The sequence below is a fragment of the Pan paniscus genome, chromosome 11 (genome assembly GCF_029289425.2).
Source record: "Pan paniscus chromosome 11, NHGRI_mPanPan1-v2.0_pri, whole genome shotgun sequence".
Lineage (NCBI taxonomy): Eukaryota > Metazoa > Chordata > Mammalia > Primates > Hominidae > Pan > Pan paniscus.
Genome location: NC_073260.2, coordinates 90,653,263 through 90,671,050, shown reverse-complemented (window position 1 = coordinate 90,671,050; position 17,788 = coordinate 90,653,263). Strand labels below are relative to the sequence as shown.

The 17,788-nt window shown below is 43.5% G+C and overlaps 1 protein-coding gene and 1 non-coding gene across 28 annotated transcripts in view; both read right to left on the bottom strand.

Annotated features, from left to right (window-relative positions):
* UBAP2 (ubiquitin associated protein 2) overlaps positions 1–17,788 on the bottom strand; it is a 127,480-nt gene that overhangs the window by 9,804 nt on the left and 99,888 nt on the right. For 14 of the 27 annotated variants that reach the window (XM_063594439.1, XM_055117306.3, XM_057303164.2 and 11 more), the window contains 7 exons: positions 16,768–16,981; positions 12,754–13,028; positions 11,808–11,977; positions 10,044–10,257; positions 4,337–4,376; positions 1,992–2,130; positions 1,067–1,133 (listed from right to left, as the gene is read on the bottom strand). In XM_063594439.1, the coding sequence (XP_063450509.1) occupies positions 1,067–1,133; positions 1,992–2,130; positions 4,337–4,376; positions 10,044–10,257; positions 11,808–11,977; positions 12,754–13,028; positions 16,768–16,981 (1,119 nt within the window). Of the gene's footprint in view, positions 1–1,066; positions 1,134–1,991; positions 2,149–2,552; positions 2,876–3,465; positions 3,597–4,336; positions 4,377–10,043; positions 10,258–11,807; positions 11,978–12,753; positions 13,029–15,959; positions 16,047–16,767; positions 16,982–17,788 lie in introns of those variants that run through there. The other 13 variants (XM_063594441.1, XM_055117307.1, XM_024930024.5 and 10 more) reach the window with 5 other exon arrangements.
* On the bottom strand, positions 2,795–2,875 carry LOC112440912 (small nucleolar RNA SNORD121A). Its single transcript, XR_003028900.1, has one exon. It is a non-coding gene; the product is annotated as a small nucleolar RNA SNORD121A (small nucleolar RNA).

The following is a 17,788-nucleotide window of genomic DNA, read 5'->3' as shown; positions in this document are numbered from 1 at the left end:
AGCTCCACGGCACTCCTGCTGAGGTCAGCTCACCGCTCCCATGAGCCACAGAGGGCAGGGGCAGAGGGACAGGCAGAGGTGTCCACACTATGCTCTCCTTTGAAAGTGGCAGTTTGTGTGTTTTATGATAAAAGATTCTGTGTAAGGTTTGACTTGGAACACTAGAGTATGAAAGCCACAGCATTAGCCAGATCCAGAGGAAAGGACAGGATGTCCCTTTTCCACCACCTCACTCTGCTGGTGAGCTGCTGCCTTCTTCAGAGGACACCAAGTTCATCAGTTTCCTGCCTCCTCCATTCGTCTGCACCCTAATCCTTCCTCCCAGCCTGTGGACCTGCCTACTCCAACCTCGCCCAACACCTCCTGTTGTCCAGGAGCATGCACTTTTTGTTAATCCAGGCACCTTTCTATCCTCCCAATAGAGGCTCCAGCCTCTCTTAAGTTTTCATTGCATGCCCTCTACAATCCTCCTCCCTCCTCTCCATCTCACTACCATTCACTCCGCAACCCACCACAATCTGACTGACTCCTACCACTGAAAGCCATGCTCACGGCTCCACGACCCACTGAGCCACACCTCAATAACCATAATCTAGGGCTACTCTTTGGCATATGAGGACAATTAAAGCTGGCGCGCCCACTCCAGCCCTCCTGCCTGGCTTCTCGGCAGTGCATGTTTGCTTCCACTCCTGCCCTCCACCCTCTAGACTCCCTTCTCCAACATTGACCTTCTCGCAATCTCTGCGTCTGAGTCAGGAAAGAAGGCACGAGGAAAGATCAAACAGCAAATTCCTGGGAGCAAGGTCACCACCTGACACTCCTGCCAATGACAGATAAGGTCTGGAGCAATGATTCTTCCCAGGCGCTACAAACTTAGAAAGCAAGATGTCCCCAGATGGTGCCCAGGAAATCAGAAGCTCGAACCAGATCATGCCATCAAGACATTTCAGCCAAGCAACTCTAGATTATCAGACACTAAAAATCAGACTGAAGCCCCAGCTGCATGTGACTAAGCTCCAGGCTCCCCAAGCATGGCGGAGGAAGAGGAAGCCGTGCAGACACTTACTGTGTGTGACGTGCTCGAGGAGAGGGCTGCATGCGCAGAGAGGCTGCTCTGGTGGCTGGAGAGCGAACTAGAAGACAAAACAGAGTGCCGTATGTCCACCTGAACAAGTGACTCCAGATGAACAAGACCCACGTGGGTCAGTGAGCTAGATTCAAACTTATCATAGTCCCTAGCAAAGGACCGGCTTCAGACCCATCCTCATTCCTTATCCCCACAGAGCCCAGTGATGGGGTCCTGGTGGACGGGAATGACTCGCCATGAGGTCTGGAAAACTCCAGAGCCAGCTTCCCTCAACGACATCCATTTGCTCCTCAGATGCGAAAAGTGAAGACAGAGTTGCACTAAGAACACGGTCATCCTTGACAATCCCATTCAATCTGTGAACGAGGGATCAAAGTTCCTATGCTCAACTCCACATGCCAATTCCCATCAAATCCACTTTTGCTCCTAGCTAAAGAGTGATGGAGAACACTCCTCAGAAGACACAGGTAGCAACGCCACCCATTTTCCTACACCTTGTTCTAATAACATCGTTTCTTCAGCCATGGAAAGTTCAAGTCAGACACCTGCTCAGAAATCCATCATTCTCATTCCACCTCAGTGACATGGGCCCAGCGATGCCCAGAGAGGCTAGGCTCAGGCACCCTCTGGAGGGTGAAGACAGGTAGGAGGGAGCTGCTGGCCTCACCCTACTCCCAGGGGACCCAGTGCTCTGTGCCAGCAGAGGCGGTACAAGCAGGCAAGGTTTCCATATCTGGTGGTTTTAAGGAACAACCTGGCCAAAACCTAAGCTACAGTCGTAATGCAAAAGCCCAGGACATCACGTCAGAGACAAGTGTGCTCTGTTCATGAAAGCAACCTTCTACAGGAGCTCCAGGACTTGCCCCAAGGTACTTCTCACTTTGGGCCCACACCTTCCCCATACCTGCTAAGCTGAGAGAGAGGGCTGCTGGTCAGGTCGCCAGTGTGCTGGGATGTGGACGGCAGAAGTGCAGTGCAGGAGGTGGTGCTGGGCAGGGAGCTCACAGACGGGAGGGCAGAGGGAGGGCCTGTTGTCTTTGGAGCTGGAACAGATGAGGTAGCTGTAAGAAGCAGATCTGTTTATTTCTAAAACCAATCCTAAGTACCTGAAAATATGCTCAATATCTTGTGACATGTCAGCCTCAGTTGAGACATCCATAAAGTTACATTCCCCAGGAAAATGCCAAGCATATCGCCAGATAGCCCTTTGTCTGTCAAACAACACTATCAAAGGACACACCATGGTCAGCTGTTCAAGATGCAGCAAAGAATAGGAAATGACACCTTTATAACCCAATCTATCCTATATGGGGACATACTTTTCACACCTAAAGGAACCTAAGCTGTAGATGCATCCAGAAAGAAAAACAGGTGCTGAGCCTAATATGTAGAATTATAACGTGAGGCAAACTCCTCAAAGGGCACAGCAAGGGGGAGTAAGAAGCTAACAGGCAAGACCACCTACACGTGCTTCCGCCAAGTCAGGCTGACTCTACCAATGCTCATGGCCAACGTAAGGCAGATTGGGGTTGATGCCTATGTTGTGGAGAGACACAGACACCTAACATCTGCAGTCCAACTGTCCAACACCTACTTCCAAATGCACAGTGAGCATTTCCTTGGTATGTGCTTGAATAGATGTATCTCAGAGCACATAAATGAGCTTCGTAGGCTTCAGAAAGGACGTGGAGACACTCAGTCCTAGCTGTGGAAAGACTCAGTCTCAGTGCTGTCCACACATACAACTCAGATATGTGCTTGGAAATAAAACATCATTGTCTTTTCCAGTTAGGAAAGAGGAGCAACCTTGACCCTTCTAAAACCCAGGGAAAGCACTTGAGTCTCTAAAGGAAGGGCAGGTCAAAACCAAACATAAGCAATGAAAGGGTCAACTTACACCTAGGTCAGTTCTTACAGAGGCCTTCTTTTTATTGGCAGTCTATTCCATATATAAACCTTGTTCATAGATAAACTGTATAAAGACACCACAGATACACCTCACCTAAAACTAAGACCCCAAAACATACCGCCCTGGGCCTTGTATTATGATGCTAACAGCTTCACAGGAAGCCTCTCTCGAACAAACAAACAAACCAAATGGGGAGGGAAGGGGAGGAGGAAGTGAGGGAGAAGAGAGTATGGGAAATGAAAAGGAGGTTAATGTACACTGCTTCCCAGATACTTTAGTTCTCGACCCATGCCTAGACAAAAGAAACCTGCCACTACCACTGCTAGAGTAAAAAGTTCCTCTGTCATCCAACAAGCTCAGATCGACCAACGAATCTCCCAACAGCCTTGGCAGCCCAACAATACCAGCAAATGTCAAACCAAAATCCTGGGGCTCCAAATCTGTCATTACAGTTTCAACTGAGGCTCACCTCGGTCTGCTTAAGTTCAATATCCGCACTCCCAGGAAATCCTATTTAAAGAGTCTTTCTGGCTTCCCCACCCATTTGCCTTCCTGAATAAAGAAAGAAAACTACTATAAACAATCACAGTCAAGCTGGCCAACTACAGAAAAGAAGCAATTAACAGATTTACCTGCACTATCTTTGGTAATCGCTGAGCTGTTGGAAGTGGGGGGGGGTCTCATTTTCTCCCAAATGTCCACAGTGAACATTTATCTCTCTTTCTAAGCAACAGTCCTTCAGGTCCTAAAGACAATGAGCCTATCTTTCCTGAACAAGAATAGTAAATTTTTGATTTAGAAGTAGTTTCTTTCTTTTTTTTTTCTTTTCAGACGGAGTCTCACTTTGTAGCCCAAGCTGGCTCAAGCGATTCTTGTGCCTCAGCCTCCCAAGTAGCTGGGATTACAGGCACGCGCCGCCACCACACCCGGCTAGTTTTTCGTATTTTAGTAGAGACAGAGTTTCACCATGTTGCCCAGGGTGGTCTCAAACTCCTGAGCTTGGGCAATCTGCCTGCCTTGGCCTCCCAAAGCACTGGGATTATGGGCATCAGCCACCCCGCCTGGCCCAAGCATCTTTAAAATGCATACTGTATGCTGCACTTGTGGTGCAGTCTGATTAGGGCAGAAGAATATGAGACTATCACCTCCTTCTTGCTGTGGTTAAGACATTTCTAATAACACCACAGCCAACACCTGGTCCAAAAAAAAAAAAAAAGCAAAAGGGCTGCTTTTTAACGAATGAGCCATTGACCAACTGGTGTTTTCCATCACGTGAGCTATCCTCTTCCTCTGTTTGGTTGGCACCAGCCATGACAAGAGTAGCTTGCTGCTATACTTACTGTCTAGTGTCTGCTGACTTCGACCACCACCATGTCCATTCTATAAGGAAAAGAAGAGAAGAGCATATAAACTTACAAAATGAAATCATTACCTGAGTGGCTTTTTATACTTTCTATAACATGTAGCTTAATCAAGAAACAATGATCTCTTTTATTCTATTTTTTAATAAAGGGAAGATAAACAACAAACTCTCATGCAAGAACAAAAATGTTCAAAAAAAATTTTTTTCACATCCCCAGGTTCAGGTGATCCTCCCCCTTAGCCTGCCTAGGAGCTGGGACTACAGGTGCATCCTACCATGCCTAGCTAATTCTTGTATTTTTTGTAGAGATGGGGTTTTGCCATGTTGACCAGGCTGGTCTCCAACTCCTGGGCTCAAGCAATCCTCCTGCCTTGGCCTCCAAAAGCACAGGATTACAGGCATGAGCTACCACACCCAGACCCAAATAATTTTTTTTTAAAGGTAACTTTTTGAGATAGTGTCTTGCACTGTCACCCAGGCTGGAGTGCAATGGCGCATCTTAGATCACTGCAAACTCCATCTCCCAGGTTTCAAGTGATTCTCCTACCTCAGCCTCCCAAGTAGCTGGGATTACAGGCGCGCACCACTACACCATGCTAATGTTTGTATTTTTAGTAGAGATGGGGTTTCACCATGTTGGCCAGGCTGGTCTCAAACTCCTGACCTCAAGTGATCCGCCCACCTCGGCCTCCCAAAATGTTGGGATTACAGGTGTGAGCCACCATGTGAGCTGATATTGCGCCACTGTGCTCCAGCATGGGCAACAGAGCAACACTCCATCTCAAAAAACAAAACAAAACAAACAAATAAATAAATAAAGGAGACAATACCACTATAGATCTCAGAAACATTAAAAGGACAGGAAAGAAATACATTGAAGTTTTATGCCAGTAAATTAACAACTTAGATGAAATGGACAAATTCCTTGACATACACAAATAGCAAAAGAAACTGAAGCACAGTGGCCCACACCTGTAATCCAGCTACTCAGAACGCTGGAACAGGAGAACTGCTTGAGCCCAGGAGTTCATGACCACCCTGGGCACTGTAGCAAAACTCCAGCTCAAAAAAAAAAAAAAAAATAGCCCTCTACCAATTGAAGGAATTGAATTTACAATTACAAAACTCCTTGCAAAGAAAACTTCTGGCCCAGACAGCTGTACTGGTGAATGCTACTAAATATTTAAGGTAGGAAGGAGAACAATCCAACACAAACTCTTTCTAAAAAATAAAGTGAGACTGGTGGTGATTCAAAAAAAAAAAAAAAAAAAGTGAAAATTATATTGCATGGTAGCACATCAAGAACTACCAGGATGGAAAATCAACAAGTAGCAATATACAGAGGGAAAAGTCTGACAAAGGTTCAATTTAACTGCGTCTGGGGTGTAAATAAGTAAAATTATCTAGCATGTAGTTGAGAATACATAGTATCAAGTTGACAGGGGATGCAGTGGCTCACACCCGTAGTCCCAGCACTATGGGAGGCCAAGGAGGACGTATCACTTGAGGTCAGGAGATCGAGACCAGCCTAGCCAACATAGTGAAACCCCACCTATACTAAAAATACAAAAATTAGCTAGGTGGGGTGACACACACCTGTAGTTCTAGCTAGTCGGGAGGCTAAGGAAAGAGAATCATTTGAACCTGGGAGGAAGAGGTAGCAGTGAGCCAAGATCACACCACTGCACGGGGCGATAGAGCCAGACTCTGTCTCAAAAAAAAAAAAAAAAAAATTAAGCTGGGCACAATGGCTCATGCCTGTAATCCTGGCACGTTGGGCAGCTGTGGTGGGTTGATCACCTGAGGTCAGGAGTTCAAGACCAGCCTGGCAAACATGGTGAAATCCCGTCTCTATTAAAAAAATACGAAAAAAAAAAAAAAATTAGCCAGGTGTGGTGGTGGGCGGCTGTAATCCCAGCCAGTCAGGAGGCTGAGGCAGGAGAATCACATGAACCCAGGAGGCAGAGGTTGCAGTGAGCCGGGACCGTGGCACTCCAGCCTGGGCAACAACAGCAAACCTCCCTCTCAAAAAATAGATACACATATTTACACATACTACATTACACACAACTACATTGTGTATAGTTGTTTTGGGGGGTTTCTTTTGTTTTTTTGTTTTTGTTTTGAGACAGTGTCTGGCTCTGTCACCCAGGCAGGTGTGCAGTGGCGTGATCTCAGCTCACTGCAACCTCTGCTTCCTGGTTCAAGCCATCCTCCCACCTCAGCCTCCCGAGTAGCTGGGACTACAGGTCTGTACCATCACACCTAATTATTATTATTATTTGTAGAGGCAGGGTCTCATCATGTTGTCCAGTCTGGTTGTGAACTCCTGGGCTCAAGTGATCCACCTGCCTCAGTCTCCCAAATTGCCAGGACCACAGGCTCACACCACCACGCCCAGCCACTTTTTGTATTTTTTGTAGAGACAGAGTTTTTTGTCATGTTGCTTAGGCTGGTCTCAAACTCCTGACCTCAAGCAATCCACCTGCCTCCACCTCTCAAAGTGCTGGGATTCCAGACATAAGCCACCATGCCCAGCCCAACATGATTGTTTAGATTATGAAAGAAATGTTACACGACAAGCTTCTCAAAAACTTATGTTGAAACAAAAACAGCTTGTCATTGGCCAGGCGTGGTGGCTCACGCCTGTAATCCCAGCACTTTGGGAGGCCAAGGCAGGCAGATCACCTGAGGTCAGGAGTTCGAGACCAGCCTGGGCAACATGGTGAAACCCTGTCTCTACTAAAAATACAAAAATTAGCCAGCATGGTGATGGGTGCCTGTAATCACAGCTACTAGGGAGGCTGAGGCAGGAGAATCGCTTGAACCCAGGAGGTGGAGGTTGGAGTGAGCCAAGATCACGCCATTGCACTCCAGCCTGGGCAACAGAGCAAGACTCCATCTCAAAAAAAAAAAAAAAAAAAAAAACAAGCTTGTCATTGAAATTTCCATAGTTCACATGGTTTTTCTTGTTTCAGTGCCCATCTGTCAGGATACAGACTCTAACTTATTTCTGTCAAAGCATCTCTGAGAAGGTAATTTTAATCTGTGGATATTCCAGGCTGTGGAAGGGGAAGAGAAAAAGGAAGGGAGGATGATCCATCCAAGACGGACAAGGGACACAAATATTTTTCTAAATGTTTAGTTGAAGGGAATGATGAAAAGACAAAACATGGAAAGCTCCATTTTACTCAGCTTATATGTTCCAAGATTCTATTCCTGTTTGTGATTTTATGTCTCATTAGAGGTAGAGTGGCATAATCTCAGAAAACATAGCTTAATAACATTATTTGATTTCCTATGTCTTTTTTTTTTTTTTTTTTTGAGATGGAGTCTTGCTCTGTCACCCAGGCTGGAGTGCAACGGTGTGATCTCCACTCACTGCAACCTCCTCCGCCTCCCAGGTTCAAGCGATTCTCCCACTTCAGCCTCCCAAGTAGTAGCTGGGACTACAGGCACGCACTACCACATCAGGCTAATTTTTGTATTTTAGTAGAGACAGGGTTTCACCATGTTGCCCAGGCTGGTCTCGAACTCCTGATCTCAGGTGATCTGCCCGCCTCAGCCTCCAAAAGTGCTGGGATTACAGGAGTAAGCCACTGCGCCCAGATTCCTATGTGTTTTTAATGCTCTCAGCCATTTGTGTGCTTTATAAGACAAGATTCCTTGAGACTACCCTGGGTAACATGATGAAACCCCATCTCTACAAAAAAATTAGCCAGGTTATGGTGGCATGTGTCTGCAGTCACCATTACTCAGGAGGCTGAGGTTGCAGGCAGTTGTGATCACACCACTGCACTTCAGTGGGTGACAGAGCCAGACCCTGTATTAAAATGAAGAAGAGAAGGAGAGGGAGGGAGAAGGGGGGGAGGGGGAGGGGGAGGAGGAAGGGGAGAAGGAAGGGGAGGAGGAGGAGGAGGAGGGGGAGGAGGAGGAGGAGGAGGAGGATGGGGAGGAGAAGAAGAGGAGAAGGAAGAAGAAAGAGGGAAGGAAGAAGAAGAAAAAATAAGGTAGGGAGGAGGGTGAGGAGGAGGGGAAGGAGGAGGGGGGAGGGAGAGGAGGGAGAGGGAAGAAAGGGAGAGGGAGAGGGGAAAGAAGAAGAAAAGAAAAAGAAGAAAAAAAGGAGGAGGAGGAAGAAGGCCACGACGACAAGATTCCTTAATTCAAATGCAGTTAAGACATCGGATGCATGCAGGCAGATTTAATATGGGAACCACCACAGTGTCGTTTCTTTGGCTCTAGAAAGGCTTCTTCCTAAACTGGAAGCATATCTATACTTTTCTCAGCTGCCTACACCAAGTAAGATGCTGCAAATGTGTGTGTGAGGGTGTATACATCCTAGGAGGGGTTCTTGTGGGGCAAGGGCTTGGATGTACTCATAGGATTATCAAGTTCCAGCACTGTTAATAAAAATTGTTGGCTTAAAAATTTACTCAGAAACCTTGGATATATAGAGTTGTTGAGCTGAAATCCTAAGCTATCATGTCATATTTACAAAATAATGTCAAGTGATAAAAGGAACAAAGAGCCCAGTGTAGTGGCTCACCCTATAATCCCAGCACTTTGGAAGAAGGCCAAGATAGGTGGATTGCGTGAACCCAGCAGTTCAAGATCAGACTGGGCAACATGGTGATACCCTGTCTCTAAACAAAATACAAAAGTCAGCCAGACATGGCAATGCATGTCTGTAGTCCCAGCTCTTTGGGAGGCTAGGGTGGGAGGACTCACTGAGCCCGGGAGGTCAAGGCTGCAGTGTGCTGTGATCGCGCCACTGGACTCTAACCTGGGTGACAAAGCAAGAACCTGTACTCCCCCAAAAAACAAACAATCCACAGAATTGCTCACACTGAATGCTCACATATTAATTTTTAGCATTTCTTATCAATAAAGTATCTTTAATTAAGATATCCACATTGTAACTTTTATATGCACTAGGAAACCAAAAAATTAGCGCAACTTTCTTTATTGCAGTGGTATAAAACAACCTGCAGTATCTCCAAGGTATGCCTGTAGTGTCATCCATATTATTTTAATTTCCTGGGGCAGAATGATGTTCAAGTATTACTAGTGTGACATGAAATGTGTATACTTACTTGTTCTTTTTTAAGTTTCTTTCTAAGATTCTCAGGAGATATTGGTACATCTCAACTTAACAGAAAGCAATACAACTGGCAATGACCATCAGATATGCAGTTAGCAAGAATCTAGAAGGGTAAAACTTTAAAACTATATCAAAAATAGATCTGGTTCCTTTATCTATAGTCCAGTATTATTAACAAAAACTAGGTAGAAAATACATAATTTTAACACAAAAATACCTAACAGTGATGAAGAAGCAAATACATTCAAAGCAAATGGGGCAATCAGAGAGAAAGCAGTACATGAAATATTCAGATATATTTCAGACAATGTAGAAGTACCCAGTACTACAGCCAAAGTGCTCATACTACACGCATGCTTGGTTTTCTCCACAAAGTGTATGAACCTGCGGATCTATCCACACACTCAAGAGCATGGGTGCTAGAGATGCCCACTATAAACAAACTCTATGAACTATAAGGATTCTACTCAAAAGGTTAGTCAATTTGTAAAATAAAATCATATCCAAGAAGCATAATTTACCCAAACATTAATTTCCAAATAAGACGGACATCTTATGAGAAAAAAACTAAAATACCACTTACCATGATGGTTCCTGGAGCTGACTCTGATGAACTCACAGGGCTTTGGTATGGGACCCTGTTATGCACAGAACTCTGGTCATAAGAGGAAGACATTGCTACTGGACTAGCAGAACTCAGTGATGAGCTTGTCAGACTGCAGGAGGTAATGACGGAAGTTGTATATGTGGAGTTCTGTACTGCACTGGTCATTGATAAAGATGTATTGAAAGGCTCACTGAAAAGAGTCAAAAATATTCAACATAATTTTGTTACTTTAAATAGCTTCATAAAAAAAAAAACATAAACAGCTTCACGAGATGCAACTACTGCATCAATTTATTATCCCAAATGAGACCCACCTAATTTAACTGAGAGATAGGGGGACATCTTTAAGAATACTTAGGCTGCGTGCGGTGGCTCACGCCTGTAATCCCAGCACTTTGAGAGGCAGAGGTGGGCGGATCCGGAGGTCAGGAGATCGAGACCATCCTTGCCAACATGGTGAAACCCCGTCTCTACTAAAAATACAAAAATTAGCAGGGCGTGGCAGTGGGCACCTGTAATCCCAGCCACTCTGGAGGCTGAGAAAGGAGAATCACTTGAACTCAGGAGGCAGAGGTTGCAGTGAACCAAGATCGCGCCACTGCACTCCAGCCTGGCGACAGAGCAAGACTCTGTCTAGAAAAAAAGAAAAAAAATAAGAAGATTCTTTAAGGAATCCAGGTGTTTGAGACCATCTTTAAAAAGGAAACTTCAACAAATATCAGGTTTTGCCTCTGGAATGTGAAAAAACTAAAACAACAACAACAACAAAGTCAGCCAGGCCGGTGGCTCATGCCTGTAATCCCAGCACTTTGGGAGGCTGATGCAGGCAGATTCATTGAGCTCCAGAGTTTAAGGCCAGTCTGGGCAACATGACGAAACCCTGTCTCTACAAAACATATTTAAAAATTGGCTGGGCATGGTGGTGCACGCCTGTAATCCCAGATACTCAGGAGTCTGAGGCAGGAGGATCATTTGAGCCTGGGAGGCAGAGGTTGCAGCGAGCCAAGCATGCTGCTGCACTCCAGCCTGGACAACAGAGCAAGACCCTATCTCAAAAAAAAAAAAAAAGAAAAGAAAACTAAAATCTGAGATTTTGTATTTATAAAATATTCCACTGAAGGAAAATGACTGCTGCAAACATGTGGAGAAATTAGATCCCTCATAGACTACTGGTAGGAATGTAAAATGCTACAGCCACAGTGGAAACAGTATGGGAGTTTCCTAAATGGTTAAGTTACCATATGACCCAGCAATTCTACTCCTGGGATATACATCCCAAAGAACTGAAAGCATGCAAAACTTGAAACCAAATGTCCATAGCAGCATCATTCACTATAGTCAAAAAGAGCAAACAACCCAAATGTCCACCAACTAATGAATGAATAAAATGTGGTATATCAACACAATGAAATATTTGGCAATAAAAATGATACATTAAACATGGGTGTACCTTGAAAACTTACACTAAGTGAAAGATCAGACATAAAAAGCCACATATTCCAAGATTCCAGTTATATGAAATGTCCAGGTAGGCAAATCCAGAGACAGATTATTGGTTGCTAAGGGGCAGGGCAATGAAGAAACTGAGACTGTCTGCTACAGGTATGGGGTTTCTTATGGAGATGATGGAAGGTCTGGATAAACACTGAGGATAGCTATTACCACAGGATGTATTCTTTTCCACCAGTTGATCTCTCTTAGGGTCTATTTTGCTTCATAACAAAGGACTAAATTCAGTACCTCAAAGACTTCGAATACAAGCTGATGGGAATCTGATTACTATTTTCACTGCTTGGAGCTGATCCAAATTCAGAGAGAGAAGGTTCTGACCCAAATTCCAGAGCCCCAAACTGCACATTTAATCCTGTGACATCTGCTGAACCAGGCATTTCCACTGCAGAAGCTGGGATCTGAAAAAGCAAAGCTGTCGTGTCAGGAACAGAGGTCACAGATTCCAGGTCACAAAGGCCTATAACAGAGCCAAACAAGCATTTAGGTTCCCAGGCAATACTGGCAAGAAGAAGGAGTGAGAAACAAGGAGAAAAAAGGCTAAGATTTTTCTAAAAAGAGAAAGAAAAAAAACAAGCTAAGAAAAATTAAAAGTTGGCTGGGCATGGTGGCTCATGCCTGTAATCCCAGGACTTTGGGAGGCCAAGACAGGAGGATCATTTGCACCCAGGAGTTCAAGACCAGCCTGGACAACACAGCGAGACCCTGTCTCATTTTAAAAAAAAAAGGAGAAATTAAAAGTTAAACAGGAATGGTTGGCATTAATATCACCACCTGCATCTAAGAGCAATGCAGGGGAGTTGTGATGGTGGGTGGGAAGTGAACACTGAGCTGACTACTCTATTTTTGGGGACTCACCAATGATGAAAAGTATCACCTGGTCAAGGAACCATGCATCCTCCAACTATGGGATACAGCAAAACCCTCAAGAACAACAGTTCTCTGAGCCAGATCTTCAAATCTGTACTTGAAATAAGGATCTATGGCTCTCAGCACAAACCCATTCCCTCTAATACTAGTCTGGTCACTCAGAAATGGCCATATCCTTATTATGCAATCAATAAGCTATATGCTTGAAAAACACTGTACCCCAGTTTCCAAAACTTAGTATCCCACTAGAGCTGAATGTAAAAATAATTCCAGCTTTAGGACGGTGACTTCATGATGAAATGCCCACCTTAGAAGCTGGGGGTATCCGCCGCTTAGCAAGTTTGATGTGTTTGGGCTGTGGCTGGTGGACAGACACAGAGATATTTTCAATGGTCATGCTGGGAAGCTGCAAAAGCTTGTTCACAGTGGAGGGACTGTCTCCAGGTGTTGATTCTCGAAGTTTTGCCTGGGCAGGAAAGGACTCCAAACCAGGAGGAGGAACAGTGACTGCCTGGCTCTGGTGCTGTTGTCGCTGGCTCAACTGGCTAAGAACTGGGGATGGCTCAGGTTGAGATTTGAAGTCTAAAAAAAGTAAGCAGCAATTAATGAGGCATAATGGCTTCACAATGTTCTTCAATAGAACATGAAGTGTTCTATTACCACCAATTTCTCCAAATCATTTCCAGTTGAATTTCTTAGGTTTTACACACACTATGTGTAACACTTCATTTATGATAAACGGGAAAAGTTCCTAAATGGGTACACACCTTGTTTCCTATCCAGAGAGATTTGGTTTATGTTTAAGCATAGGGAGTGATGAACTCGTGAGAACAATATTATGGTGCTATACACACCTGACCATTAGCTAACAGAGAATCATACTTTTATTATTTTATGGATTTTCTACATAACTGTTAAAAATTTCAGCCAGGCACAGTCACTCATGCCTATAATGCCAGCACTTTGGGAGACTGAGGTGGGAGGATTGCTTTAGCCCAGGAGTACAAGGCTGCAGTGAGCTATGATTGCACCACTGCATTCCAGCCTGGATGACAAAACAAGACCATGTCTTCATCCAAAAATTAAAAAAAAAAAAATTATTAAGTTTTTGGACTAATTGATATATATATATATATATATATATATGATGTTACAAAATCCAAAAGATGGCTGGGTGCAGTGGCTCACACCTGTAATCCCAACACTTTGGGAGGCCGAGGCAGGCAGATCACGAAGTCAGGAGATCAAGACCATCCTGGCTAACATGGTGAAACCCCATCTCTACTAAAAATACAAAAAAATTAGCCGGGTGTGGTGGCAGGCACCTGTAGTCCCAGCTACTCGGGAGGCTGAGGCAGGCCCTATGAACCCGGGAGGCAGAGCTTGCAGTGAGCTGAGATGGCGCCACTGCACTCCAGCCTGGGTGACAGACTGGGTGACAAACAAACAAACAAACAAACAAAAAACAAAATCCAAAAGATACAAGAATATGTATGATGAATATTATGTTTCTCTTCCACACCACTCTCCCATACTTGCTCCACAAAGGCAAACACTGTACCCGGTTTTCCTGAATGTCTCTTTCAGAGATACTATATCACAATATATATAGACAGACAGACAGACATATATATACACACACTATATACCTTGCTGTCTCACGAATCATTTAATTTCCATTGAGTGTCTCACATTAATGTTCAAAGAGCTACTTCATACTCATTTTGGTGACTACACAGAAATCTAGTATACATAGGTATCATTTTATAAAACCAGTACTATATTAATGGACTTTTAGGTCAAATCTTATGCTATTAAAAGCAATGCACTAATGAATACATTTGTATGTAAGATATTTTGTGCAAGTACAAGTATACCTGTAGGATCAACTGGTAGGATAAAGTTGCCCCTTCACAGGGTAAATATATTTTGAATTTTGATAAATATTATAAAATTACTGTCCACAGATAGAACACATCCTTTTTAACACACTCTAATATCAAACACTTTTGAATCTCCTGGTTTAATTGGTGGAAAATGTTATTAAAAAATACAAACTAAAATGATACAAATGTGCTTAGTATCATTTCATATACTTAAATGTTCTTTACTTATAGACTGTTCTTATCTCTTTAGCCAGTTTTTTAACCTGTTTGTTGATCTGCTTTATTTTTACTCTCTTTATATTAAGGAAATTAACTCTTTTTGTCTATGATACAAACTTTGAGTATTTTTTTCATTGTTTGTCTGCCTAATTTGGTGTTTTCTGCCATACCCAGAAAGGTCTCCCTCACACAGAACAACAAAAAAATTCTCCTGTGTTTTCTCTATCATAGTTCTAGATTCACTATTTATGTTTAACTATCTGACCCACTGGCATTTTGGCATAGAGATCCAACTTCATTTTTCAAACGGTTTTAATAAAGCGTTTTTTCACTACTGATTTGAAAAGCCAGTTCTACCATATGGGACAGAGGTTGGCCCTCTTTTTCTCTATGGGGCCAGACAGTACAACAACCTAATATTTCAGCCTTTGTGTCTCATCACGTTGCCCAGGCTGGTCTCGAACTCCTGCTCAAGCAATCCTCCTCCTTCTGCCTCCCCAAGTGCTGGGATTACATGAGCCACTGTGCCCAGCTAGCTGAGTGTCAACAGAATTTAATTTAAAAAAAACAAATGGCAGAGCTGGTTTAGGCGCATTCATTTTTGAACTTGGTATTATAGGCATGCACCAAACACACAGGGTTTATAAAGAATATGGGAATAGCATGGTTCTATCTAAAAAGTCCTATCACTCACTAGTTATGTGTGCAGAAAAAGTTAATATAGGGACTTACAATTCCTCTCAAAAAGGCCTGCTTGATGACTGGACCTTGGCTAATGTCTGAGAATTTGGACTGCTGGTATGTACTTGGCAAAGGGTGCCAACACACTAACCTATTAAGAGTGGCTCACTGTGCTAAGAATGTCTGTATAAACAATGTGGTTTATGCTCAACATCTGCTTTCCTTCTAGGAATCTGTAATTTTGCTATGTGCTATAGCAAAAAATGCAGGCACAGGGTACCTACATTTCTTGCCCCAGCAAAAACTTTGGGCACTGAGTCTCTAATGATTTCCCTTGGTAGACATCGCTTCAAACCCAGGAGTGGTCTCATGTACTTCCAACACAGTAAGTCATTTCACAGAACAGAGGAATATGCTTCCCTGTCTCTCTATATGCCCTAACCATAAACCAGCCCACATGGCCAGCTCCACAATGAATGAAATCCCCTGCTATTCCTTAATACAGTGTGGCATGTGAGTGCTGGTGGGGAATGGTGGCTTAATGTCACAATTTCTGTGGGACTTTAGTTTAGAAAACATCCAGTCTACACATGGGACCTTTACAATACAAACCACGGAATGTAAAGGTTGATGAAATCATAGTTGATACTTCAAAATGTTAGAATGAGAAAGCATGAGAGAGTGTGATAGTTAAAATACTGTCCAGGCCGGGCGTGGTGGCTCACACCTGTGATCTCAGCACTTTTGGAGGCCGAGGTGGGCAGATCGCCTTCGTCCAGGAGTTCCAGACCAGCCTGGGCAACATGGCAAACCCCTGTCACATTAAAAAAATACAAAAAAGTCAGCCAGGAGTGACGGCATGTGCCTATAGTCCCACCTACTAGAGAGGCTGAGGTGGGAGGATGGACTGAGCCTGGGAGGTCAAGATGGCAGTGACGCATTACTGTGCCACTGTACTCCAGCCTGTGCAACAGAGCAAGATCCTGACTCAAAAAATAATAATAAAATACTAAAGTAAAATATTGTCTAGGCTGGATACAGTGGTGCACATCTATAATCCCAGTTACTCAGAAGGCTGAGATGAAAAGACTGCTTGAGGCCAGGAGGTGGAGATCAGCCTAGGCAGCACAGGAAGACCCCATCTCAAAAAAAAAAAAAAAAAAAAGTCTTAAAATGTTTTCCACATTCTATGTTCTATCACCGCCCTCTTCTAAGAGAGCTCAGAAAATTCTGTCCATGCATTTACACAAAGTGTTAGATGTTCATATTTGCATGCTTTTACCATACTTTTCAAGGCATGTACTACCACCACAATTACTACCAACAATAATGAAACTATCAAGAACAACAACAAAAACAAATAAATGCAAGTACTGTATAACAAAGGAAGACTGATTTAACTGAGAAACTGCAAGAGTTCTACTAAAAAGAAACATCTCTGGACAAATTCCACATTAGTCTTCACAAGTCAACACACTCTGCCAAAGCTTGAAACGTCCTCAGTAGGGGCAAACCCACAAACAATGTATACCTACCAAGATGACCGAGGACTGAGGACTGGGATGTTGGGGGCTTGAGGTCCCAAGAAGTAGTAGTTGTAGGGTGACTTGTACTATTCTGCTGTGTACTTGGGGTGGTGGTAAACTGGCCCAAACTCGGAGCTTTCAACTGGTCCAAAATCTGGGAGCTGGTGATGTTTGCCATTTTTGGTGGTGCAAGCTCTCCAAATCCTGAGCCAAGGACGGATGACTTTAAAAGGGGGATAAAAGAACAAATCCTCAACAACACAGAATTTCTGCCCAAGGCTTTAAAACACATCAAGTATTATCACAAGTATGTTAAAACCTATAATCTAAAACACATGAATTACTAAAATATAACTTAGAAAATACTACATGAAAATATTACTATGCAATAAAAACTGACTAAATAAATGCAGCTATCCTTCCTCATTCTGACATAAGAAGTTAAAGGGAAGGGAAATATTTGCCATGAATTTGAAGAAATCAATTTTTAAAAACGTGATGTTGGCCGGGCGCGGTGGCTCACGCCTGTAATCCCAACACTTTGGGAGGCCAAGGTAGGTGGATTACAAGGTCAGGCGGATCACGAGGTCAGCAGATTGAGACCATTCTGGCTACCACAGTGAAACCCCGGCTCTACTAAAAATACAAAAAAATTAGCCGGGAGTTTTGGCAGGCGCTTGTAGTCCCAGCTACTCGGGAGACTGAGGCAGGAGAATAGCGTGAACCCAGGAGGTGGAGCTTGCAGTGAGCAGAGATCACACCACTGCACTACAGCCTGGGCGACAGAGCAAGACTCCATCTCAAAAAATAAATAAATAAATAAAAATAAAATAAAATAATAAAAAGTGATGTCATAAGTTCACAATTAAATATCACTATTTAAAAAAACTAAAGAGGAATGCCATGAAATACGTGACAAAGATATGCTTGACCAACAAAAACACATTATTTTCCTAGTCTGTGAACCACAGTCTTCATCTTTAATGATTACAAGATGTACAGTCAAAGAAGAGATCAGCGTGAGATGACC